General features: G+C 47.2%; 1 protein-coding gene across 1 annotated transcript; it reads left to right on the top strand.

Moving 5' to 3' along the window:
• The first annotated feature begins 6,413 nt into the window (after positions 1 to 6,413).
• LOC135915305 (uncharacterized) lies at positions 6,414 to 20,508 on the top strand. The gene is made up of 3 exons (XM_065448343.1): positions 6,414 to 6,570; positions 17,576 to 18,254; positions 19,753 to 20,508. The coding sequence occupies exons 1-3, from the start codon at positions 6,525 to 6,527 to the stop codon at positions 20,438 to 20,440; spliced, it is 1,413 nt and encodes a 470-aa protein (XP_065304415.1). The 5' UTR covers positions 6,414 to 6,524; the 3' UTR covers positions 20,441 to 20,508.
• The last annotated feature ends 5,484 nt before the right edge of the window (positions 20,509 to 25,992 follow it).

The raw sequence follows: 25,992 nt of genomic DNA, 5'->3' as shown, positions 1-25,992 counted from the left end.
TTTCCTGAGATAAAAGCGCAATCCAAGGACAAGTGACGCATGGGCTATCAAACTTCCCGATGAAATCTTCCTCAATTATTTCGCGTGCCAGCTGTGGACTTTGTTTAGCCAGCACTTCGCTTTTTTTCCAAGGAGGGCTGAGGCTCAGTGCTCAGCTTGACGCCGAAAAAGCTTAAGCAGTTACTTTCAGGTAGCTCATGCGTCAGCTCTAACGTATGCAGTTTTTTTTTTTCTGAATACACATAACAGTTTTCCTGCAGCTTGATCAAACATCTCATCCGGACATTCAATGAGAACGTAAAAATCGTCTACATGTCTGCACACCGTAGCAAGTAGGGTCATGTCAAGAAAAGTTCAAATAGCGCGGTCCTTATGTGCCAGAGAAATATCACTGAAGACAGGCGCAAGACATGAAGCTATGCAAATGACACCTTTTGAATGTACTGGCATTCCTCCCAGGAAAAAAAGGTAGATTTAATATTAAATTTCAACAATTCCAAAACCCACTAACCGTTATTCTTGTCTGGTTCTCGAATGTCATTCATCTGAAGTTGTCAATGCATCTATCTACAGATTTCTGCCTAGTCCATGCAGTGCCTGCCTAGGCACTGCATTTTGCACAAGTTTGGCGGCCCCGGCAGCTCTGCGAACTGTGGCCGAAACGCTGGCATTTGAAACATTGGAGTGGATTAGGCACGTAAGGCCTGACGCGGAGCTTGATGTACCCGGCCTCTACAGACTCGGCCAGAATACTTGAACCGAATGTATTAGGTGCTTCGTTTGAATTTCTTTACCATCCCTCCTCATTTTAATTCTTCGGACATTGACAACATTCTGCTCACTGAAGCCCTCCAGGAGCTCAGCCTCTGTCAGCTGAAGCAGGTCGTCATCCGAGACAACGCCGCGGGTGGTGTTCAGTGTGCGGTGTGGAGTTACTGTCAATGGAATATCCCCAAATGATACTAGACTGGGCAACTTTTCATATTGTTTCGGATCATGGAGCTCTAACAGGAGATCACCACTTGCCAGCCTTGATACCTTGTAGCCTGGACCAAGGACATCAGTTAAGGACTTGGAAACTAGAACAGGGGAAATGTTTCGTTCTTGTTTATCGGATTTTTCTGAATGGATCACATGGTAGCGTGGAAAGTTTGGTCTTTGACGTCCAAGGAACTGTAAAACTTCATCGGTGCGCCCTCTTTTGTGAGGGCGATCAGGAAGCGGAGGGAAAGAGGTTGCCATAAAGGGATTGAATTTTCGGCAATAACGCCAGCCACCCACCGTGGAGTCCTACAAGGGGACGCTACAGGGACTGCAAGAACAGCTCCTGCAAACGCCAGCTGTACGTTGTCACTATAACCAAATATGAGATAACCTAGGTTGGTTATTCACACAGGGTTAACCCTTGCTGCCTGGAAAATTAGAAGTGAGCGGAAGCTAGGAGAAGACAGGAAAGATGGAAAGTGAGAGAAAGACGAAGCCTGGAGGGAGAGAGAGACAGGAAAAGGCAACTACCGATTTCCCCCGGGTGGGTCAGCCCGGGGGTGCTGTCTATGTGAAGCCGAGGCCGAAGAGGTGTCTTGCCTCCGCCGGGGGGCCTTAAAGGTCGAAACACCCAGCATCGGCTCAACCTCCAGGATCCCCTTTTCCCCAGACACGGCTAAGCCGCGCACGGCTACACGCGGGAAGGTCCAACCCTCGTGTGCTCGGGTACGTGGTGTCGCAACACGCCAAACGCCTGCTGACGCAGACGCCCCTGCGGGGGGGGTTTATTTTGGTGAATATTTTATATAACACTGGGAGTAACCTTACGGGTCTATAATTTTTTAATTCTTTAACGTCTCCCTTTTTGTGGATTAGTATAATGTTTGCATTCTTCCAGTTTTCTGGGACCCTTGAACTCGATAGACACTTCGGATACAGAGCCGCCACTTTTTCAAGCATCATGTCTCCTCCATCTTTGATTAAATTGACTTGTATTCCATCTTCTGCCGCTATTCCTCGTTTCATGTCTTGCAAGGCCCTTCTGACCTCATCGCTAGTTATAGGAGGAGTTTCTGTATCCTGTTCATTATTGTTTCTAATGGAGGTGCCCTAACTTCTCTGGGTACTGTACAGGTCAGTATATAATTCTTACACTCTTACTCTTACGCTACTCTTACTATATCTTCGAGATTGCTGATGAAATTACCCTGCTTCTCTTGCAGTGCACATATCTTGGTTTCTCCTATGCAACTTTTTCTTCTCACTGATTTCAGGCTGCGTACATTTCTTACGGCTTCTTGACCGCCGTATTCAGAAACGCATCTTGACTTGAAGCCCATGTTTGACTTGATATAAATGACGCCTGTTGCGAACACGCCAAAGATGCTCATTGCGTTTGTTACGGTGCGTTCGCGACAGGCGTCATTAAAATCAAGTCAAGCATGGGCTTCAAGTCAAGATGCGTTTCTGAATACGGGGGTAAGTCTTTCTCACGTTATAATTTAGAATATCACTTATTTTCGTCTTTTTGATCAGTTTTGACAGTTCCGCGAATTTCACTTTCATTCTTTGTCGCTTCGTTATTAGCTCCATTGTTACTTGTGAGAGCTTGCCTATTCGTTGCCTTGGTGCCTTGCCTCCCACTTCGAGTGCTGCCTCTGAAGCCAGCCTAGTTACGGTTTTATTCATAACCTCTATGTCACCTTCATCTCTATGTTATAGGGCTGCATATTTGTTTGCAAGTACCAGCCTGAATTCTGCTTTTACTCTTACTGCCTACAGGTTGAGCTGCCCTCACTAACCTATGATCGCTGCGCTTTACCCTAAGTCTCACTTCTACATACTGCACTATGCTGGGATCGGCAGAAAGTATCATATCAATTTCATTTCTTGTTTCACCATTAGGGCTTTTCCAGGTCCACTTTCTGTTGCTACGCTTCCTGAAAGAGGTGTTCATTATTCGAAGCTTATTCCTTCCTGTGAATTCTACCAACATCTCTCCTCTAGCCTTCCTAGAATCGACGCCGTAGTTGCCATCTGCTTGTTCATCAGCGTGCTTTTTTCCAGATTTTGCATTGAAGTAGCCCGTTACTACAGTATACTGAGTTTGCGCTTTTCTCATCGCTAATTCAACATCTTCCTCAAACTGATCTACTTCCTCATCATCGTGACTGGACGTTGGAGTGTAGGTTTGTACTACTTTTAATCTATACATCTTATTAAGTTCGATTACGACTACTGCTACCCTCTCATTAATGCTGTATGATTCGTCAATGTTGCCAGCTATGGCCTTATGGATTAGGAATGCCACCCCGTACTGCTTCTTATCTGGGAGACCTCTATAGCCGAGTACATTGCCGTTATTCAGCAATGTATAAGCCTAACCAGTTCTTTTAATCTCACTAAGGCCGATGATATCAGAAACAATGTCTGATAGTTCCTCAAAGAGTCCTGCTAAGGTAGCCTCAGTTGCCAGGTTTCGGCTGTTAAAGGTTGACATGGTCTGTTTCCAGAGGCGGCCTGTCGGGGCCCCGAGATTCTTAGCACTCTCGGCTGCGTTACAGGTCTGACCACCGCATTGTCAGGTGCTCCGCCGCTGCTGGGGACTGAGGGCCATAGCTTAATTGTAGCAATCATCACAGAGGTAGTGACCGAATACTGCACCAGGGAGGTCAATTCCTGTTCTGCTGAGGGAGTGTCTTTGTTCAAGCTTAGTAGGCCTTCCTAATTTGGTCGTACCTGGATTAGTATAGCCCCACTCGTTCTCGGAATCTTTTGCCGGCGTCAGGCGTCATTCCAAGCCTGCAGATGTGTACTGGAGGAGGTGAAATTCAAGCTCACCATCGTGAGATTTAAAAAAAAAGATGTTATAAGAGGATTCGAACTTCCGACTATGGCAACCGAGCATTCGACACAGCTCAGTCAGATAATCCCGTACCGGCTACCTTATCGCCAAGAAGTACGATCCAGAGGGCCCTGGATGACTAAAAACTTTCCAGAAGAGGGTTATAGCGCCGAAAAAACACAACACACAGCAAGCGAGACGGGACAGGCGCCTGTTGCGCCTGTCCCGTCTCGCTTGCTGTGTGTTGTGTTTTTTCGGCGCTATAACCCTCTTCTGGAAACATGCACCAACTAGCCCCCCAACAAGTATTCTTGCCTTTCCTTCGTGTTGTCGACAAATTCGACTTCGCTCTGCCATCTGCTAGCCGCCTGGTTAGCTCAGATGGTAGAGCGGCTGCCCCGGAAAGGCGGTGGTCCCGGGTTCGAGTCCCGGACCAGGACGAATTTTTCTTCAACTATGAGGCTTTTCTTTCGAGGACCCCGTATGGGTTTCCTTTGTAGCAAGTGCTACGAACGGGTGGATGTCTCATTTTCCGTTTATTCATTACTTCTCTTCACCTTGCGGGTTTCCGCAGAACTACTACGTCAAGTATTACTCAGCTGCCTAAAAACTTATTTGATTTATCCGTGATAGACGATTTCTAAGCGGTTCTGGCCTTGTAGTTCCGGAATTCCCGCGCGCGCAGGCGGCCGCGAACTCGGCTAGGCAAACCGCACAGGCATTTCGAAGGCCTCGGACAGCACTTAAAACGAGTACGAGTCAAAATAATCGTGGAAGTGGTCGCTTCTCTCACCCGAAAGGTGACGAGACACGAGGTATTCCATGTTTAGCTGCGTCGAAAGGCCGAGTCGTCGAGAGTGGATAGCAGCACTGTCATATACACATACGCACATATACGCGGAGACTTTCGCTCCCGAAGGAATCGTAAGACTCCGTCACCGGGTTCTCTGCGACACAGAGCTTATACCGCTACTGGCATTTAAAATAATAGTAACACGCACGATGCGCTCGCTTCGATCACAAAAAGGGGGGCATCTCAATGGGCACGCATCAGCACCTCGCTTCGGAAATTTCTGCAACCCATTTCGTAAACCTTACGTGCCTGAAAACTTCTTTCATTTATCAGCGATAAGTGTGTTTTGCTGATCGCGAGGGGTAACTCAACATAGAACGACGTCTAAGCGCTTCTGGCCTTGTAGTTCTGGAATTCTCGCGTGCGCAGGCGGCCTTGACCTCGGCTGGGCAAACTATACAGGCGTTCCGGAGGCCTCGGACGGCACTTAAAATAATAATAATATTAATAATAATAATAAGAAGAAGAAGAAGAAGAAGAAGAAGAAGAAGACTAAAGTACCAGGGGCTCCATCCATAAAGTTTTTTCTTAAGTTCTCTTCGCTATTGGCCGGTCGCCTTCTCTCTTGCTATGTCCTCATTAACATTGGCTGACATTTGCTCTGAGAGCCTATTCTAACGTAAGAGAGCACTTTGCGAATAAGGGCCCAGGTCCTCCTCTTCAGCATTGACCTACGTGAAGAACTGAAGCGGTATTTTCGAGCGACTACTTTCAGTGATACGATCGCTTTCGCAAGATGTCGCGACTGCGCCGGCACGTCGATTTACAAGGCCGAGAACGTCCATGGCGCGGTGAAAAGCTCGCTTTCATCGCGCATAGCCAGCAGCGCTTTTGGTCCTGTACTTCGACATGCTGAATTGTGCTAAATCTCGCAAAAGGAATCGCATCGTCGAAAGTGATCGCTCGAAAATGCCGCCACTGCATTCACAGTGATATCATATTGTGTGAGAGCGACCATATTGGATGAATTTCACTTTTAAGCGCTAGTCCTTCGATTATTAAATATAACGAACGATTTAATTCTTTAAATAATTTAATGATCTGATGAGAACATGGCTGACACTTATGATTCATGAGAGAAGGTGCGTAAGAGGTTCATCTAAGTCTATTCATCATCGAGGCCTGGCACATGAAGCCGCGGCATCCAGTAACGGTAGATCCATCCTTTTTTTGTAAGAATAAAGTATTAGCATGAAGACACATGCATTGGAAGAACTTTTCTTGGTAGGCAAGCCATGCGAAAAATGTCGGCACCGGTAGTAGTGACGTGGCGTCTGCACGCGACGTACCGACAGGATCGTTTTTTTTTTTTAATTTTTTTCCCTTCCACCTCTCGACACAATTTGAACAACCATTAGTTTTGTTTTAGGTTGCGAGCCCTCGCCATTTGTAAGGCGCCACACACGAGCGTACAAGGCTGCCGTCACTCATCCTGCGCAAGCTGTCGCATACTCGTATCACAATGCTGTGCAGGTTCCACGAAAACAAGTCACTTTTGTCTACGCCGGTGCATTGCAAACTTAAAGACACAAGGACTTGAAACAATGACTGCCCGGCCATTTGGTCCACATCTGGGTGCTCAGATGGGCCTGAAAGGCGAAAGAAAGGGCCAGACTCGCACAGGCTTGGCTCAAAACAGTCGCATCCTGTTTTCTTTGTATTCGGTATGACAGGTATGACGTGCGCTTCGTCCACGTGCGTCTTGCCTTCATCCAGTGAACTACATTTAGTACAATCCAAGGCCAACCATGAAAAGCCTTCATATGTAAGAAAAAGGTTTAGCAGGGCCTCTTCACCGACCAGTGAGCGCAGCGGCGGCGCAGGAGACACAGGCTCCCGAAGATGCGGGGCGCTATACTGTTGCTGTTTTGCGTGGCGACCGCCTATGGTAAGGGCATATTTTAAGTTCAAATCTTTGGAGTAAGAAGCAGCTAAGCTTCTCGGTAAAAGAGCTATATTCACGCATAAGCTTCTAATTAGTTTGTAAAGTGAAATCTGTTTCAACGGACGTATTTCACGGTACCTTCAGCAGACCTTTGGACACTCAGTCACGAAAGCGCGACAGCGTCAACTAAGCCTAAATACGCACATTGTTCGGTATAGCAAGAAAAGCAGGGGATCACGCACACTCAATTTTCGCTTACAAGTAATTTGCTGTGATTGTTGTGCACGTCTGCCCTACTATCCGTATTGTGACCCTCCTCTGCATGTGCGTGTATATGTACAAATATATTCACCGCCAGCAAACCCAACTACCTAGTTCTTTGGACAACGCAGAGTTTGTAGCCGATCGTCGCGTCTGTTTCGGCAGAGATATACTGACACAATAGGCTTTCAACGCTGGTGAACCATGGAAGCTAATGCATTTCAATCAGCGCAAGAATAACGTGTTCTAAACTCACACACGACTGAATTTTCCTTTACGTCACGTTTCTTTAACTTGCTCCAGCAAACACTAGGCCTCTATCTACAAAATATAAAAAACGCGACTTCCTAGCAACCATCGTAAGTGGCATCAGACATTCGACAAAGCACTCAAACTAGTCAACCCGAATGCGCCAATGAGTGTTAAGCTCCCTAAGATACTGCGCATCAAATAAATATATACGGCGCTTAAACCGCTACTTTGGTTTGCAGTCGACTCGTCTCTTTAACGGCAGGAGCGAGTTCTGTGAAGCCATGCGACCAGAAAATCCGTTGTGTTTCCTTCACTCCAACATTTTGGCGACGGATTCATTGATATCGATGTTGGGAGAGTGTGGTCGTTCATCTAAACCGCTCTGTAACATTGTTCTCCAACTGAGATAAATGTGCGTACCGTTGTACCAGTGTGGTACAGCCGTAACTCAAGGCTGACGCGATTTCTATACACGTAACAGCTGTGTTGGCGACTCGTAAAGTCATCGCACGCATAAGGGTGCCGTGGGCAGGTGCTCAAAACGCGGACAATATTTCCAACAACTGCTAAAGGCAAAACAAAACTTGGTTCTTCTGTTCAAAAAGTGAAGGGTGGTCGCTCCTTTACGGCTCAACGAAGGGGCGATACTGTATAGGTTTCTACAGAGAGGCAGCGCACTCACTGCAGGAATCGATGTCAAGAGCTCGAATCGCTAGCTAGTAAAAGCGAATTCACGGGGCCGGGCGCAGGTGATTAAGGCATAGTTGTGACTTCCTTAACTGTATGCAGGCGCGACACGATACAAATGATTGTGAGTTATCACCGCACTGATCGCTCGGCTTTCTTCAGTAAAGCGCGGCCACTGCACGCCACAGATATGAAGCTCGCATTGCACGGCCGCTGCAACACTGATGTACATGTAACTCGGTTGCAGCCATGTAAACGCAGCTATAGCACTTACTCTGTCTTGCAAGAAGATAGCCCTTGTTTGACGTCACTTGTCATGACCTGTGCGCTTTCGGTACGGGCTTGTAGAACTTGCTCATACCATCTGTTGGAGAGCTGCATAGCAATATAGGAATTTCACCAAAGATCAGACATTGCATGTTTTTCAGAAACTTTAGATTTTCACAATCTTAAGTCCCTTGCAATAGATTGTACGGGATGCCTTCGAAAGATGCTCGGCCGACCGTAGCTAAGCTGCTGCAAATGATACTTCGCTTCAAACATAAGTACAGGGTCGTCCACTCTTAGTTAGAATGCCGCTCCGTGCTGCCGGCGCTCCGAGGGGCGCCTCTGTCGGGCGCCGGAGAAACTATTGCGCAGGTGCAGTGAGAGCCGCAGGCGGGGCTTCGAGCGTCGTCTGCTACAGTGCGCCCTGTATTGCGGTGAAGTGGACTTCAAATTTGCACTGCCTCCGCAGAACGCCGATGGGAGAAACGTTTCTGAATAAACTAAAGACTGCTGAGAAGCCTATCAGCTGCTTTTATCCCGTTGCAGCAACCGTAGCAAAGTTTCCTGCGTGCCTCGTGAGGTTGAAACACACAAATAAGCTTACAGGGGAGAAAATGCGTGCCGCCTAATATTCGAAGCTTTATACTACTGCTGCAGCACTACGATCCGCGAATATTTTTAATTTTTGGTGTCTTGCTGAGCAGCTGGTAATAAGTGTTAGCAGACGACTGCTGTTGTCTGCTGAAATCTCGGCGCAACGAAAATTAATCGGAGCAGAGTAGTAATAGTGGAGGTGGAGCTACATTTTCAGTCTCCTATTTTACCTTCCCACAGATACAGGTAGACGGCCAGGTAGCATCATCAGCGTTTGAAAACAATCCCTAAGGTTTACCAGGACGTCAGTCTTCAGCTTTGCACGGCTTTAAGTAGTTGCTGAGAGGATATTTGTTAAGGCGATAGCGTTTAATTGTTCCTACTAGCGTCCGTCCGCTACATATTAGGTCGCGTGACCTTAATATTCCACCTCCACTATTACTATTCCGCTCCGATTAATTTTCGTTGCACCGAGATTTCAGCAGCCAACCGCAGTCATCTGCTAAAACTTATTACCAGTTACTCAGCAAGACGCCAAAAATTAAGAATATTAGCGGATCGTAGTGCTGCAGCAGTAGTATAAAGCTTCGAATATTACGCGGCGCGCATTTTCTCCCCTGTATGCTTATTTGTGTGTTTCAACCTCACGAGGCACGCAGGAAACTTTGCTACGGTTGCTGCAACGGGATAAAAGCAGCTGATAGGCTTCTCAGCAGTCTTTTGTTTATTCAGAAACGTTTCTCCGATCGGCGTTCTGCGGAGGCAGTGCAAATTTGAAGTTCACTTCACCGCAATACAGGGCGCACTGTAGCAGACGACGTGCGAAGCCCCGCCTGCGGCTCTCACTGCACCTGCGCAATAGTTTCTCCGGTGCCCGACAGAGGCGCCCCGCGGAGCGCCGGCAGCACGGAGCGGCATTCTCACTAAGAGTGGACGACCCTGTACATTCCTGTGACTACGACGACGCCCGGCAATGGTCACATGATGAAAAGTCTGGAAACTGCTAGTCACTGGATCGCCAAAACACAGTCGCATCAAGCGAACTGGTGCAGTTTGAGTGTTGCCGTTCCATGCTGATCGCAGGACACACAAACTGTACTATATTTTGTGGATCATCTTGCATAAGTTTCGGCACCTACACGTTTCAACATAATAACATTCTTGTGCATCTCAAGGTTATATCAAGCTGCGCCTTTTCTTGAACACCAGCAGAAAGCTGCGGTTTCACATTGTTCTAGTTGAGCGATTGACAACAGGATACAACGGGCGGGCTGAGAATTATTACAATACAGGGACGTTTCCGCAAATGCTTAGCGCAAACAGAGATTCATATTCACCCATCGGTGTCCCGCTTCCCGATTGTAGAACATTTCGTCACAATTGGACCGAAATGAAAGTTAACCAAGTCTCTGGATACGATTATTCGGTATAGTAACACAATTGCAATTCCATACTTTCTGCTCCATTGCTCAGCGCGATTTTGAGTAAACATTTGAAGGGAAGTATGTTGTGCCTACCTTTGCCGGTTTGGTGTGCCAGCACTGTCTGCTGTCTAGTGCTAGGACCGCCCGCATTTCACCGGACACACACACACACACACACACACACACACACACACACACACATATATATATATATATATATATATATATATATATATATATATATATATATATATATATATATATATATATATATGTGCGATGGCACTGTCCTGCACAATTGGCTCAAGCGGCGCATCGTGCAAACCAGTGCCAGATATAGTGCGAGGTGATGTGACCCGGGTCGATATTTACTGTACACAAGCAAGGACGTGAGCTCCACGACAAACACTCTCTCGTGGACATTCATCGCCTTCATTCCGTTGGGATTATTCTTTCGTACGTAAGCCGTCGCCGCCACTACGCTGTTATTTCGTCGTTAACATAGCACCGTAGCCGGGACAGCATCATGGAATAACGTTGTCTTCGTTTCACTGTGACCACGCCGCCGTAATCACATCATCGTCCCTCCATGTTCATCATGCTACCGTCGTCTTGCCATAGTATTATAGTCTTCGTTAACCATTCGTGGTCATAATGTCCTGATTCCGTCGTGGTCGTTACGTCATGATCATTGCAGTTTCGTCTTTTAATTGCCAAGCCGTTGTCCTCATTGCATAATCGCCGTCCCGTTGTCGTCACGTGTTTGTCATACTGACATACTGCCGCTGGTTTACTATCGCCGTTATTCGATCGTCGTCATTGAGTCAGCTTCATTCTGTCGCACTGATTGCAGTTTCAACTCATCGTCGTCACACCATCGTGTTTATTGTGTTTTCAAGCAGTCGTTGTGCTTCATTGGCAGCCATATTGTTGTGATGCCGTCGCGATCACTCCACAATTGTCATTGAAGCTTCGCCATCCAATTGTCCTGAGGTCTTCGTCGTCACGTCAGAGTCGTTATACATTCAGTCGTTATGCCATCGTCTTCCCGCCGTTGACACCTACAATATGACGCCGTTGGCGTCATATTATGGTGATTACTCCAGAATTGGCGTACAATTTATCGCCATGCCATCGCCATTCCATCGCCGTCATCGCGTCGACATCGCATAGTAGCATAGTAATTGGTCGTTCAATTGTAGTCATTCTGGTGTCGTGAAGCCATGATCCCCATGCCGTCACGGTTATTCCTTCGTCTTCGTTCCACTTTTGTCAATACTTTCTTAAATTGTTGCCAATCCTTCGTCGTCACGCCTGGATTCCTTACGTTATAGCGCCACGATGTATGCTTTGCTGGGCATTTATCGGTGAAAATCTCTTTCTCGGTCGTGTTCTCTGTGCTTTATAATGGTAATTGATCAAGAACAGCTTTCTTCGCAAACACCAATGAAAACTAAACTGATTACCAGCGCATGGTACCTGCAACGTTTAACGCAAAGCACTCTTTGCCTCATTACACACACTTTAAGGTGGTTAGGAAGGTAAGTTTTTCTGGCCTCGCCTTATTTCGGACGCCTTCAATAAAATTAAATTCAAGACCTATAGTAGACTCGACCCTATGCCTTCGAGCACAGCAGTCTTGTGCTTTAACTAGTAGGCCGCAGTCACACGCATATTTATCCCATGCCAAAGCCGACTAGTAGTTTGAAACGTCTTGCCCGTGCGTCACATGTCAGTTTCTCATGTTCTTTCCTCGTGATAGCTCGCGCTTTGAGACGCTGTGTTAGACCGCGCCATGTTCAGTATCGCCCCGCATTCCCCAACGCATTTCTCGTAGCAGCCAGCAATTCTGCATAGAAACTGTGCGACATTGTACAGCCTTTATGACCGGCCCAGATCGAACAGGTTTTAACGTTTCATCGCCACTGTGGAAATACTGTCGTTATTGTAACGTAGACCACATGACACAGAGATTGGCACTTACGATTGTATAACACGTAGTCGCTTTTGACGTAACAATCAGCGTTTCTCCGGCTTACGCACATCAACTACCTTCGCAGGCCTTAATAAGTGGCATGTCCTAAGTTCGCATCGAACGCCCGGAGCAGAAATAAAGCCGTCAGCGTCACACGATTGTCTTCACCGTGGTCTTGTTACTGTCGCCACCCGCACGCTTGCATCAGGCACACAGGTTTTCGTCGTGCACAAACACGTAGGTCCATTTGGTAAAGCTTTCATCATCATCATCATCAGCCTGGTTATGAAAGCTTTGTGTAATCCCAAACGATGATGGAGAGCCAGCTACCAGCATAACATCGATTGTCACAGTTCGTAGCATCGGCATCTGCCTCACTTTAAAGCGAAGACTTTTATGCGTTGCATATTGCAATCACTCAGTTCAGCCCTTGGGCGCGGCCGGGCAGCCACGTTGACCTTGAGCGCAACCACGTGACGTGACGTCAGGACAGCCGGAGGAAAAGCTGGGCCCCAACTCGCGCGGTCGCGCGCGGCCGCGCAATATGCAACGCATTCTTGGTTTACCCAAGCTAAGCCTGGTTATTTTTTTGCTCTTCCCACTCTTTGAGTGGAGGCTGCTGCTGTATTGCCGAATATAGAACAATGTATAATTACACGTACCACAGACTGGCAGGGTATGTGCCCATAGGGCCACTTTCGGTGTCACGTTGTCGCTTTCACTCCTTCATCGTCCGGGTATAGTGCACACTAGTATTGGATAGAGTATGTGGTCGTATCTACATTGCCATCGTCCCATCCTCACGATTGCTTTGTCACCATTCGTTCTTGATATGCCATCTTCGCCACCTTGTCGCCGTTGCGCAATTATCCTTATGTCGTCATCCCGCTGTGATCACGCAGTCGTGGGCATGCCGTCAACGTCATGATGATTTCATCATTCCACCGTCGTGACGCGGTGGTCCTCAAGCCTTCATGGTTACATTGTCATTCTTCCGATGTTGCCCCTCTGTCGCTGTCACTCCCGTCGTTGTTAGTCTGTCTTTCGTCGTCTCTCAATCAGCATCATTCCCTCCTCTTTTTCCATCGTTGTCATGCCATGGTCCTCAGATTCTCATCATTACATCGTCATGGTTCCGCCGCCGTCACTTCAACCTCTCACTGTCCGCGTCACTCATGTCGTGGTTCAGTCATCATCGTTTCCCTGTCGCCAATCTGTCATCGTCCCTGACAGTGCGGTCTTAATTCTGTCGTCCGTCCAGTGTTGTGGCTCCGCTTGTCATCTACTTTTCATGCCCTCGTGACGCCTTCGAAATCATGTTGTCCACGGTGTGCCACGTTTGTCATCCTGTATTCGTCTGTGTATGAACGTCGTCCTTACGTCATCCACCCGTTGTCGTCATTCAAATGTGATTTCAGTGTCGGCCCTCCTTCGTCATCATTCGTTCTTCACATGCTGTCGCGACACCTTCGTAGTCGTGCGGTCGTCAGCATGCTGTCATCGCCATGCCGCTGCGGTCACATGGCAGTCACCAGGCCACCATCGTCAAGGCGCCGTGGTTCCATTTAAAAAAGAAATAGATTCTGGTTTTTACGTGGCAAAACCACGATCTGGTTATTGGGCACGCCGTAGTGGGGGACTCCGCATTGATTTTGACTGCATGCGGTTGCAACGCCCCTGTCCCTCAGTGCACGGGACAGGGGCGTTTTTACATTTCGCCACCATCTAAATGCGGCCACCGCGGCCGGGATTTGAACGCGCTACCTCATGCTTAGCAGCGCAATACCATCGCCGCTAAGCCACCGGGTGGTTTCATCGTCATCATTCTGTCGTTTTTATACCGTTTTCACACTATCGCCATCTAAACCCACTGCCCATTAAAAAGTGACGAAGTCTACATACAGAGGTACACAAGAGGTTGGCATCATGCGCCATCGCCGTAGTGGGTAAGCATATTGGTGAAAGGAGCAAGCAAGCAGCCAAGAATGCGACCACTTGCCTAACCGCGTTACGTTTGCTTAAGCATTAGACATCCCTTGCATCGTGAACTATTTATTTGGCTAAAATAACACTTCATTTATGCTAATTTCTGCAACCACTTCGGTTATTGGCGTTACGTTTTCATAACAATTAAATTTCCATCTTCGCAAGCACCATCGAATGCTTCGCGGCAGAAGGAACTAAACTAAGAGTTCCCTCCCAATCAGAATGATGGGCAAAAATAACGTATTTTTCTCATTCTCTCGCTTAACGCCGATTCGCACACAAGCATAGAACCCGCAGATGTCTTTTTTTTTTTTGCTGGCATATACGCATTTTGACCACCAGATAACCATGCGGCTCCATATGTCCTATCTTCCAACAAGGATAAAGTTATCATAAGGCATTGCTTATGGCATTCACATCACCCCATTCATTCATACCATACCTCATCGATATCTCTGCTTTGCCAGAGAAATATTTTGCTGATATTCCGCTGTTCGGTATAAAATAAATTATTTACTCACAAGCTTATGACCTTGATCTAGTAAAGCGAGCTCCTACAGAAAAAAAGAAAGCGCCACCCCTTCCAGTCAGTGAAGATGGTCGAACAAGGAAGGTGTGTTAGTTACATCGAGTGTTATCCATGCAAGTCAAACTTCGCAAGCAGTCTGTATTATAAATTATATGTTTCACTATTATTTCACCTCATTTTCGCTTTTGCGTGCTTCGTGTGGCGAGCATGCTAAGGGGTGCTTATATTTTGAGGTTCTCCCAGTGTTCTCTTTTTTTTGCGCGCGCGTGGAGTTTGTGTCAGTGTGTTGCCGTGCGTGTTTTTTTTTTTTTCGCGTGCAAGTTGCTCCGCCCCGTGGTCTTCCCATGGTTGTAGCTGGAATAGATTGTGCGCAACCACTAATCCAATGCTCCGTATATTCGGCGCAACGCTCACCCCTGGGGATACGGGCACTGAAATCGTTTTGATGATTGACGTCTTTGTGTTTCTTAATGAGGTTACACACACGTTCGACTGCGACGGAGAGAACGACGTCAGTGACGGTATCCCCGCAGCCCGCCGTTGTCGCTTCCGTTCGATGTCTCGAGTTTCCTCGGTGGCCTGGTTAGCAGCATCCGCCAGGCATTGCCGCTGGCGATTCTTCAAAATTAAATTGCTTGAACACTAAATCTGTCCGTCACGTAAGACAATGACTGGCTCATAACCCCTTATGCAATAGCTCACACCCCCGTAAACTCGGCCTCTCCTTTACGACGACATAAGAGAAGTGAAATTCTGCGCTGGAATGACGAGAGGCAACCGAGCCAGCTGTGAAAGAAGACGACGGCGACTTACGCGGGAGCAGTGCCACAAGCGCTTGCGCGCGCTATAGCGCCGAGGGCCGCTAACGAGCCAGCAGCGGACGAAGGCGACGACGCTCGAGCCATTGCTGATGATGATAGTTTCAGCGAACTCCGACAACAACGGCATAGGGTCCGCATAAACAGCTTCGCTGTAAAACAGCGTAACAAGCATGTGTATCAGCCCTTTGGGCGCCAAAAAACGTCAGTTTTTTTTTGGCGCCCAAACACGTCATTGTCAATCAGTGACGTGTGCGTGTTCTTGCGCTTCAAACAAAGGGTGAGAGCGAGAAGAACACGTTAGACGCGAGCCCTTCTATTTCCGGCAATCGTAGTGACAACGGCGCACAAAATGTCCAACATACGAGGCGTACTTGGGGTACTACTGGTGTTCGTCAGGCAAGAGAGGATTAAAAGAAAGCCTCATCCAGGGGGTGTCTGCCACGTGCGTATACCGTAAGCGGAAGAGCCGTGGTTCGGCTTTGTTGGTACGGCATCCGTTGTCCTCTGCTGTCCGTTGCGGAAGTGGAAGGGCGCTTGTTTTTTTATCGATGACAATATCCAGCTCTGGCGAGAAGTTCGCTGTCGAAAAAAAAAAAAAAGACCGACGGCGAAGCATTACCTACAGTCTCGCGGTGGGCGAGGATCGACGGAACGAGTTCCTAGCCGGTGTCTTCTCGCTTTGGTTGGTTGCTATCGCAAGAATAACGGCAGATACCAGTGACACACCGAATGCCTTGACTGTTTTGACGTTACTGTGCGCACCGACATGCTTGGCGCCTTATCACTGTTAGACCAGTATATAAGGTTCGGTTCTTGTCAAAAAATGCTGAAACACCTAGTAGAATCAATGCGCGTGATTCTCGGTGGTCTCGAGACTCCGGCCGCTAAAAGTGCCCTACAAGTCCTCGCCGTGCTAGAGCCGCTTATTGCAGCTCTTTATATGCTATAAAGATATTGTTTGGCGCTTGTACTGTTCACGCAGGGGAGGCCCACACCAGCTTCGGCCTAGCGCCTCTATTTTTATGTTCACTCAAGTTGGTGACTACAGACTTGATGCGAAACCTGATTGTGGCTTCATGGATGACATTAGGGAATGTTTATCAGCAGAGTGTTGAACTTGCTTTCACCTTTGCGCATCCCTCTTGCTATGTCATCATCATCCCTCATGACATCTTTATGTCCCCGTTACCCTTCCCCGTGTGCAGAGTAGCAGGCTAGAGCACCTTAGCTCAGGCCGACCTCTCTGCCTTCTTTCAATTAAATTATCTCTCTGTCTTGTCATTTCTGACTTGTATAAACTATCTGTGCAATAATTATATATATATATATATATATATATATATATATATATATATATATATATATATATATATATATATATATATATATATATATATATATCTGTGTGTGTGTGTGTATTCAAAACTGTGCTTGAAGGGCAGAATAAGAATGTGTGCTACGTTGCGCATCGGATTGAGACGCTTGAAGCAAGTTATGATTACCGTAATTTATCCCGACATTGTAAGCGAGTACTTATGCTCAACACAGTTTTTTTTTGTTCCTTACGAACGTCCCTCAAAGAAATCAAATACTTTACACCGCTATTTAACTTAGTAGTATCAAAACAAAGGTATATTAGGAATCGCGTAACACGTTTATAAATGCTAAATAGAATTTTCGATGCACAATTCGAGTACGCAAATACTGCCACAAACATAAAAACCTATCACAAGTGCCAACTCGCCGCTGAAAACTCATCCACAACAGGCACAATTTATAAAGGAAAATAGAAGAGTATCTGCAGTCACACGTGCTAAGCCACAACGTAAAGTAATTGGACAAGTTACAAGGAGTCCTGACAAAAAACAAAAGTGCGAAGTGACAATAGCAACAATCTCAACAAGTTTATACTTCGAAATAAGAGCTATCAGTGGTCTTTTTCCCCTACATGTGATGGCACCCGTCACGCTCCGTTTCTCTAGATAACAAATGAATGAACTATCTACTCACCTGCAGCATTTCCACTTCGCCTAAACAATATCGGCACGACGGTGCCCGAAAACAAATTACATTTCAAGCTTATAAGGCGTGTCCCAATCGAAGAGCGAAAGTCTATATGGGAGAAAGAATGACATCTAGTGCTTATCTTATAATACAGACTTTATGCGAGAACTAATAAAAGTTTTCCTTGCTTTGTTATTTTTCAAACCAGGTCAAAAAGGCGGCGTTATAAGCAGCCCTAGTCTTGGTAGACCTTCCAGGCCACAAGGTGGACCAAATGTCATAGGAGGAGCGGGGCCAAGTGCCCCTGGAATGCGGCCTAGCTTCGGAGAAGGTGCAGAAAGTGGCCCAGGTGCAACTATAGGAGGATCAGGCGTTGGACCGAGTCTGACCGGAGGACCTGGAATGGGAGCGGGCGGTGGCGGCGGAATAGGACCCGTAGGTCCGATTGGTGGCTCCGAACCAACAGAGGTGTTCGGAGAGAACCCCGAAGGTGAAATTGGAGGTGGTGGAGGCATAGTAGGATTCGGTTCAGGTCCCGGACAGCTGGACCTGTTCACACTGCTACTCCGCCAGATCTTCTTGGCTTACGGGGCAGACCCGCTGAGGCTTCCCGAAATGACCTTGCCATTTTCCAGCATCTTGAGCATGTCGGGAACCGTGCGTACCTTCAACTCGTTCGTGTACGGCCTGTCCCACGTGAAACGCACGGGTCCTTGCTTCGTTACGGCCGACCACAGCGGCATGCGTCTCGGTCTCGACCTGGGCATCACGGACGTGTTCGGAAACTCGTCGGCCACCGTGACGATGAACAGGAGGAATATTAAAAAGCAGCTCGTGCACTTCACTGTGGTCGTCAAGAAAGCCCGGGCCATCCTCGAAATAGCGCAGTAAGTAAACGCCCGGCAGGGCTTTCGTCGACAAAACAGATAGCTCGGGTACGCATAATTCGAACACAAATAATAGCCAGTTCCAGTCTGAAAATTATCAAACACTTGTGAAGTAAACATAAGAATCTTGTTAGAATAACGTACGTCTGATCGCAGCGCTCAAGAGAGCGCCGTACGACGACTTCATACTACTACAGAGCCCCATTGGCGTAGGGTGCAAATGTTCTGTCCGCTCGGTCAAAGCGGCACGTTAAACAGTAAATGAAAATGAAAAGTACATAATAAAACTACCATAATGTTGTTACGAACAGCACAAGCCCTTCTTCCACAGCAAAAGTATTGCATGGCGGGGATTGGAAAGCGCGTTCTTCAGGTACTCTGACATCGACCAGTTAGGAAAAAGGCCGGATAGTGCGGCCTTTTTCCTGACTCCGGTAAACAAAGACAGGACAGGAAGTGAGAGGGGCAAAGTGAAGAAATGCCTCAACCTGCAGGTAAACAAAGACAGTATTTTTCGTGAATCTCAGGTAAACAACGACAGTATTCTCTTTTAAAGCGGCCAATAATACAGAGGAACGATAGCATTTCCCTAGCCGTCTCCTAGTGTAGCGTTGGTTAGATGCATATATAGGTGTAGGCTCGTTCGACGATAAAATTAAGGTATCGTACCTATGCAATCCAATTTTGTGCTCTCAGTCTGAGCAATGTCTATGGCTGCTTTTTAGGCAGGAAAATGCAGGAATACGTTTCCATAAATAAAGCGTCAACATTAGTCATTGTTAGCAATACGGGCCACTAACAGTGAGTACTTACAGACTATGGCTACATTTCCCAAGGACCAACCTAGACTACATTTCACTACTATCTGCTCGTGTTGTTTTATATTTGTTTTTGATGCGAGTATATTTGATGACTATAAAAAATAAAGCACCTTTTTCTTTTTTTCTCAAGAGTCCGCTCGCGTGACTTTCGCTATTGTACTCAGAAAACTCTTATATGCCGTATTCAATGCACTGTAGGTTATACACACTCTAAAATAAAATTACACCTTTTGGGTCGTATCTTGCCACACAACAATACTCGTCATCTGTCTTGTCCGCATTTCCTTTCTTCAACGCTGTGAGCCCGGTACTTCCCACTAACTACCGGCATGCGCGTTGTAAGCATGGCATAGCATTCCCGACAGGAAAGTAGCGGGCGCGGCGTTTTCAAGAAAGGAAACGCAAGCAAGGCAGATGACGATTATTGTTTTGTGGCAGATATACACCCGAAAGGGTGTACCTTTGCCTAAGAGTGCAGTTCTACTAACAATTCGCTCGTTGTAGAATACAAAGTGATAACCAAAAGGAAACGCGAAGCAGAGTCAAAGCGCTTCAAAGAATTACTGCAAATGTACTTCATCGTTCTGAACCAACTCGAACGTTGCACTCGCATTTGGTGTTGTATACCTGCGGCACCGATCTCCTAATATTGTTTTTTTTTTTTTACAAATTCGCAGAACGGGTCCCCATGAGATTCACGTGACAAACTTCAAGATCCTATTCCTTCAAGGCTTCAGGCTCTTCCTCAAGCCACACGAGCCGTCGAGAAAGCCACTGTTCCGCACCTTCCTGCGCGCTGCGCAGTCGTTCCTCGAGCGGTCAGTCAAGAAGCGCCTCGAGCCCCTGGTGCGCAAGGCCGTCGACGACCAGATTAAGCAGGTTCTGGCCTACCTGAATCGCCAGGCTGAACTCAGGCCCAAGCCACGGCTGCCGCCCGAGCTCTTCACGGGTGCAGTAGATAGTGTTTTGGACGGCGGCGCTCCTGGCGGTGCATTCCCCTCAAGAAGACCCTCTGGTGTCGGACCTGGTGTCGGACCAGGTGTCGGTCCTGGCGTCGGTCCTGGCGTCAGAGTGTCAGGTGTCGGACCGGTTGGACCTGCAGTTATCGGCCCATCATCTGCGGGCGGCATGATGCCTTCAGGAGGGCCGTCAAATGCAGGTGGTGGTGCCGGTCCATCACTCTCAGGTCTAGGTGGCGGTCCGTCAGGGCCTGTGGGTCACCCCTCAGCACCTATTGGCAGCCCCGCAGGACCAGGAATCGGGTCTGGAAATTCATTAGCCCCAGGTGGCGACATGTCAGCCTCACTTCCTGGTGCACAAGGCGGTTTAGGCGGCCAACAGAAACTCCTCACTATCAAAGGATAATAAATCCGACGACCACGGATCACTCGACAAAGCGTCCGTTTTTTCCGGGAATAAAACCTACCACTCGACATGCGGTGTTCAATACGAATGATGTGCGATAAGGTTTCCCCCGTTACGAATGCACACACGTTCTTATTCCCAACTACATCCATGTGGCTGCAACGGAAACCCTGTACCAGTGCGTATTGACTACGGAGATCGGTATATATATATATATATATACACCGATGGTTTGAGCTCACCTACCAGCTGAACTTCCTGATTCGTCGTTCCAGGTAAGCAGGTTACAGTGAATACAGTGAAATTCAAATCGTCCCACACGACTACATCTACGTCGCGAGAACTTGCAGCTCTTCACAGCATGAAGTCTGCACTACACCACATACCTTACGAGCAGATGATGTCCGGCATCAGGGAAGCACATCACCATGCTCTGTAAACAGGGCATAACATTATATTTCATTGAATTCCTGCTCCCTGTGGCATCGTCGGCAACAACTTTGCTGAGAGGGCTGCCCGGTCTGCCCGCGAAGACACCCAGACGCGTCGAATACCTTTAGCGAGGTCGGACGCTGCCAGGGAACTTCGCCTGCCTGCATGCAAAAAGTCGAAAGATTTCTGGAGTTCAAGTGGCTTCAATTGCCGATTGCATGAACTAGACCCCATGCTATGGCTAAAACTACCATCTAGCCTTTCCCGCGGCGAAACAACCTTGCTGTGCCGCTTGTGGATGGGAGTGGCGCTCACTAACGTCTACTCCTATCGTATCGGAATTGCAGAGAGCCCGATGTGCGACAACTGTGGGTGCGAAGAAACTATCGAGCATCGATTGTGTACCTGCCCTCGCTACGTCGTACAATGCCTCTCTCTGAGGACAACATTAAACAGATCGGACTCAAGAGGGTTCTCCGAGTCATACTCGGACCGTAGCCACACCCATCACTGGCACCGAAAAGCGATTCGTGCACTAGTACACTACTTGAAATGCAGCAGCTTAACAGACCATTTATAGTGCCCCTGTACATCCTACCACACGCACTCAGTGCTCACCCTCTCCCTTTTTCTATTCCCCTTTCCCCCACCCCCAGTGTAGAGTAGCCAACCCTGGTGCTCGCCTGGTTGACCTCCCTGCTTTTCCTGTCCTTGCTCTCTCTAGATAAAAACACTCGGCAATAGCACTGAATGACTCTACAGCAGAACGCAACGCAGCCTGCTAGTGGTGTTTAATGTGCCTTCTTTTTTGCGTCCTCGATTTTAGACAATCGGTACGAGAAAGTGGAGAACCCTTGCGTCTATTGCTAATGGTCCAAAGCATTATGTGTCCAAATGAGTGGCTGCGTCCTGCCTACAGTTCCTGATAGCGGGGAACACAGGCAGGTATCAGACTGAACCTCCACCTGGCTGTGAAAGTTTGATTCATTCGAATGTTGCGAGGAAATAATAGTTGAAGTGGGGCCAGCTGCAGAAGAGTGCGGTTGGAGAAGGCTCTTGAATTTGGCAGTTCACATTCGGTTATATCATCGCAGTTCAGGCCAACGGTCGTCATCCTCTTCCACAAAGCGTCCACTGCAGCGTATCAATATGACTCCCATGGCAAGAGTTTGCGATAGTAACTCTCGGCAACATTACAGGACCTTTTGTGACAGCTATTAAAACCACTGCCAGGGAAGTCAAATGACTCCAATTGCCAGCGTATATGCAATTACCATTTTACGAACACGTAGCTCTTAATATATACCATGCTAATGTGTGCAGTGAAATGTGTAGTGCTTCAGCAGCTCTCGACCCCCGGGAAAGCTTCATAAGTGGAACCGCGATACCATAAGACATTCCGTAAACATTGCAATACAGATAAGTACCAAACACGGAAATAAATCGCTTCGCTTTTAAAAATATAATAAATTCAAGTTTATCCGTAAACTCGAGCTGGCATATACAGAAGAAAGCAGTCTGTTTAGCTAAATAGGAACCAAGAGCTAACCTTGAGAATCACGACTTTTTATCACTTCCAACTTCTAGTGTGCGCTTTCTGATGTGGCATACAAGGTAACATCTGCATTTTATTTAGGGCTATTATGTCATATATCGTAGCATTATGCACGCACCATTGTGAACAAAAAAAAACAATTTTTACGCCACCGCTATAGAAGGATGCATGTATGACAATTAGTCAAACAGGTAAATGCGTACAAGCAAATACTGAATCACAAAATTTGGATTTCACCAAAGTAAAGCATTTACAACTAAAATGGTAGAAGAGAAAAACAACCCTAGAAGCCAGATCAATGGAAAGCTTTACGTAACAAATAGTTCGCGTGCAAAGAAAAGCTTAGTGCACCTTACACAAAAGGCCCGCACAAAATTATTACAAAAGTGCGAATAAGGGACGTTCTCCTACCTCTCAATGCGCGAGTCGGTGGCGCAGCCTAGTCATCGTGCCTCACAATGTGCTCGCTATAGCAGACAACAGCAAGCGAAAGCAGCACGAACACTGTCAATGTGCTCTCAATCCCGACGGTAACATAAATAAATAAAGAAAACTGTTCTGCGTTCTTTTTTTCTGCAGAAAATATTGTAATACTGCAGTTCGAACCTAATAAGTGCACTGCTTTGAGTATTATAACAGTCGTTAAGAAATGGAAGATGAGACATCCACCCAAACGTAACTAAGTGCTACAAAGGAAACCCATGCGGGTTACTCCAGTTGTGACACGACAGTCGTGATTCAATCAAGTCAGAGGGAGAGTGTTAGCACTACGTTGTAATAATGCGAACCACATTATTTGCCTGCTTCAGCCGTTTTAAGTCTATCTATCTATCTATCTATCTATCTATCTATCTATCTATCTATCTATCTATCTATCTATCTATCTATCTACGTCGACACAGTGGCCCAAGTTCTCGACCTGCTTGGGCCACTAGGTATGTGCTCCTTGTGAAACCATCGTGGCCGTTCCATTGTGGTCATTGCGCCTTTGTGATATTTAACTCTTCCGATTCCGTCGTCGTCACGCTTTCTACTCCTACACACACTGGCCCAATTCGGTGTGGGCTCATGGTCGTGATGCCGTCGTAGTAGCTGCATAGCCTTCATTTCTAGCTATGTGATCCGGCACTTATCATGACGTCGTCGTTACGCTATCACGATCACACCGCCATAATGATGCCGTCGTTGATATCTTGCAGATTCGTGATATCTGACTCTCGACATGCCGTCGTCGTCATGCGTTCTACCACGAGTCAATTACCCAAGTTGTCTAATTGCTTGAACCATTGGTGTGGACTCGTGATTGTGATGTCGTCGTGGTAGCAGCATCAACGCTACTGTAGCTCTGTCATCCAACACTCGTCATGCCGTCGTCGTCACACCATCGCCATCACACAATCATCGTGCGTTCGTTGTGACACCGTCATATTGACGCCATCGCGGTTGTTCAGTCGTTGTCATTCCAGCTTCGGGCTACCATACTCTCGTCATGCCATCAACGTCACGCAATCGTCGCCACGCTGTCGTTTTCTCATAGTGATCACTGCAGTAACGTCATCTCAATATAGTCATCCCGTCGTCGCCATACTTTCTTATCGTTGCTTCGTGGTAAATATTTCTCCGTCATTCTTTTGTAATCACACTGCCGTCATTGAATAACTATGCCATTATGCCACCCTTGTAATGACATAATTAACAGACAGCCGCTATTAGGCCTTCATTGACAGGCGGTCATCGTAATGCCTTCTGAGTCGTACCATCATTGAACGCCAGCTTCGTCACCCGACGCTCCTTATGCCGTCTGCGTCACGCCACCTTCTTCATGCAGGTTTCGTGATACACTCATCGTCATTCCATTGTCCTCACGCCGTCGTTGCCTCTGTATCGTCGTTATACAGTCGTCGTCATGCAATCGCTGCCACACCGTCGACGGGATACCGTCACAGCCATTCCACCATCGTCATTGTTACTTCAACATTCGACTCTCCTTATGCTATCATTGTCATACCTTTGTTGACACGACATCGTCATTACGCTGTCATTTCAACATCGTGATCACTTCAGTATCATCACCCCACTGTGGTCTTACCACCTTCGTCGATTCATTGACGTTAATCCTTGCTCGTCATTCTATCGTAATCATACTGTCATTCAATCGTGATTGTGCTACAGTAGTCATGTCATCGTCCTCATTGCGTCTTTGTTACATAAACGCCACCATGCATCCGTTGTCATGCCGTATAGGTCGTGCCATCTTCGTCATGCGCGCTTCTTCATCCAGTCGTCAGCATACCTTCGTCATCTCATTGTCCTCATGTTATCGTCGTCACGTTGTCTCCATTATACCATAATCATAATTTAGGAATCAACATGCCATTGTCGTCATGCGTCGTCCTTTTACGCCTGTGTCGTTCTACCGATATCATTCCTTGGTCAATCTATTTTGACGGCGCTGGCGTCATACAGTCGTCGTCATGCCTCCATGTTTACGGGCGATTTTGGCATGCGAATGCCATAGCAAAGCAGAACCATATCGGAGTATCCGGCACATAGCGGAATCAGCGAATGGCTCAGAATCAGCACTACACGTGTTAAACAAATGCCAATTTGGGAATCTGCTTTGTCACTGCACTGCTGGATTGCTGTTCTCATTACCGTCGACAGTCATCGTGAGATGAATTCAAATTAACTTTTTTCGTGCATGTTGAAATTGCCCATCTAAATAACTTCGGACTATGTACCCCTATCGATGGCATTCTCGTTGCGTTTATCTCTTCAACCACAATTGCAGAGCGGGACCAAAACGGTGCTCGGAAAAGTGTTCGAGGGCCCCTTAAGCACGTCAGTAATTGCCAGTCCGGATATCTGCACGTACAAATAGCAGCTTTCCGAATATATATGGAACGACGTCAATAACGCAGTGGCTATGCGATGTCCAAGTGCAACAATACTGTAGTGACCCGTTTCGTTTCGCACGCATTGTGAGACAGGTCTGTCTAAGACTGGGTCATTAAGTTGACGTGCACACATAATCGAGGCTCTGGCGCTTGTGCTTGAGGTAGCGCTAAGTCTTATGCAAAGCGCCAGAACGCTTAATAAAAATATAAGAGGTACGCCTAGCCGCAGACTTGACACGTTATACGGGATTTAATGGTGAGCGATGGCAGAAAGATGAAAGCAACGAGCGCGCATGAGGTAACATTATAAGTGGCTGCTAGACATTTGCAGGGCCTGGTCTCCTTTTGTGTGAAGTGCAGGAACATTTGGTGCGTACTGCTGCGCGTAACTCATGTTCGAGGGAGCGCACACGGATGACCCAACGAAAAAAGACTGAAGTGTATTTTGCGCACTCGTGAAGCTTACAAAAGGCATTAAAAACCCAATTTCCCTGTCGCTGTCCTTGTCAACATTGCACGTAGGACACCATGTCCGACTAGCAGTGTCATTAAAAGCTTTTGATATTTATAATTTGAACATGTGTTAGTTGCGCTACGAAAGAACTTGGTACCAATCAATACATGTCCGATTAGTCAGTTCACGCCTACCTCTGCCGCCGCCCTTTTAT

The sequence above is a fragment of the Dermacentor albipictus genome, chromosome 1, assembly GCF_038994185.2.
Source record: "Dermacentor albipictus isolate Rhodes 1998 colony chromosome 1, USDA_Dalb.pri_finalv2, whole genome shotgun sequence".
NCBI classification, from domain to species: domain Eukaryota; kingdom Metazoa; phylum Arthropoda; class Arachnida; order Ixodida; family Ixodidae; genus Dermacentor; species Dermacentor albipictus.
This window is presented reverse-complemented; position numbering and strand designations above follow the sequence as displayed.

Bases quoted from the DNA above. Each gene is read 5' to 3' on its own strand.
- LOC135915305 (XM_065448343.1), top strand. From the start codon at position 6,525: ATGCGGGGCGCTATACTGTTGCTGTTTTGCGTGGCGACCGCCTATG. The intron at 6,571-17,575 runs GTAAGGGCATAT...TTTTCAAACCAG, and splicing joins TTGCGTGGCGACCGCCTATG to GTCAAAAAGGCGGCGTTATA. The intron at 18,255-19,752 runs GTAAGTAAACGC...ACAAATTCGCAG, and splicing joins GCCATCCTCGAAATAGCGCA to AACGGGTCCCCATGAGATTC.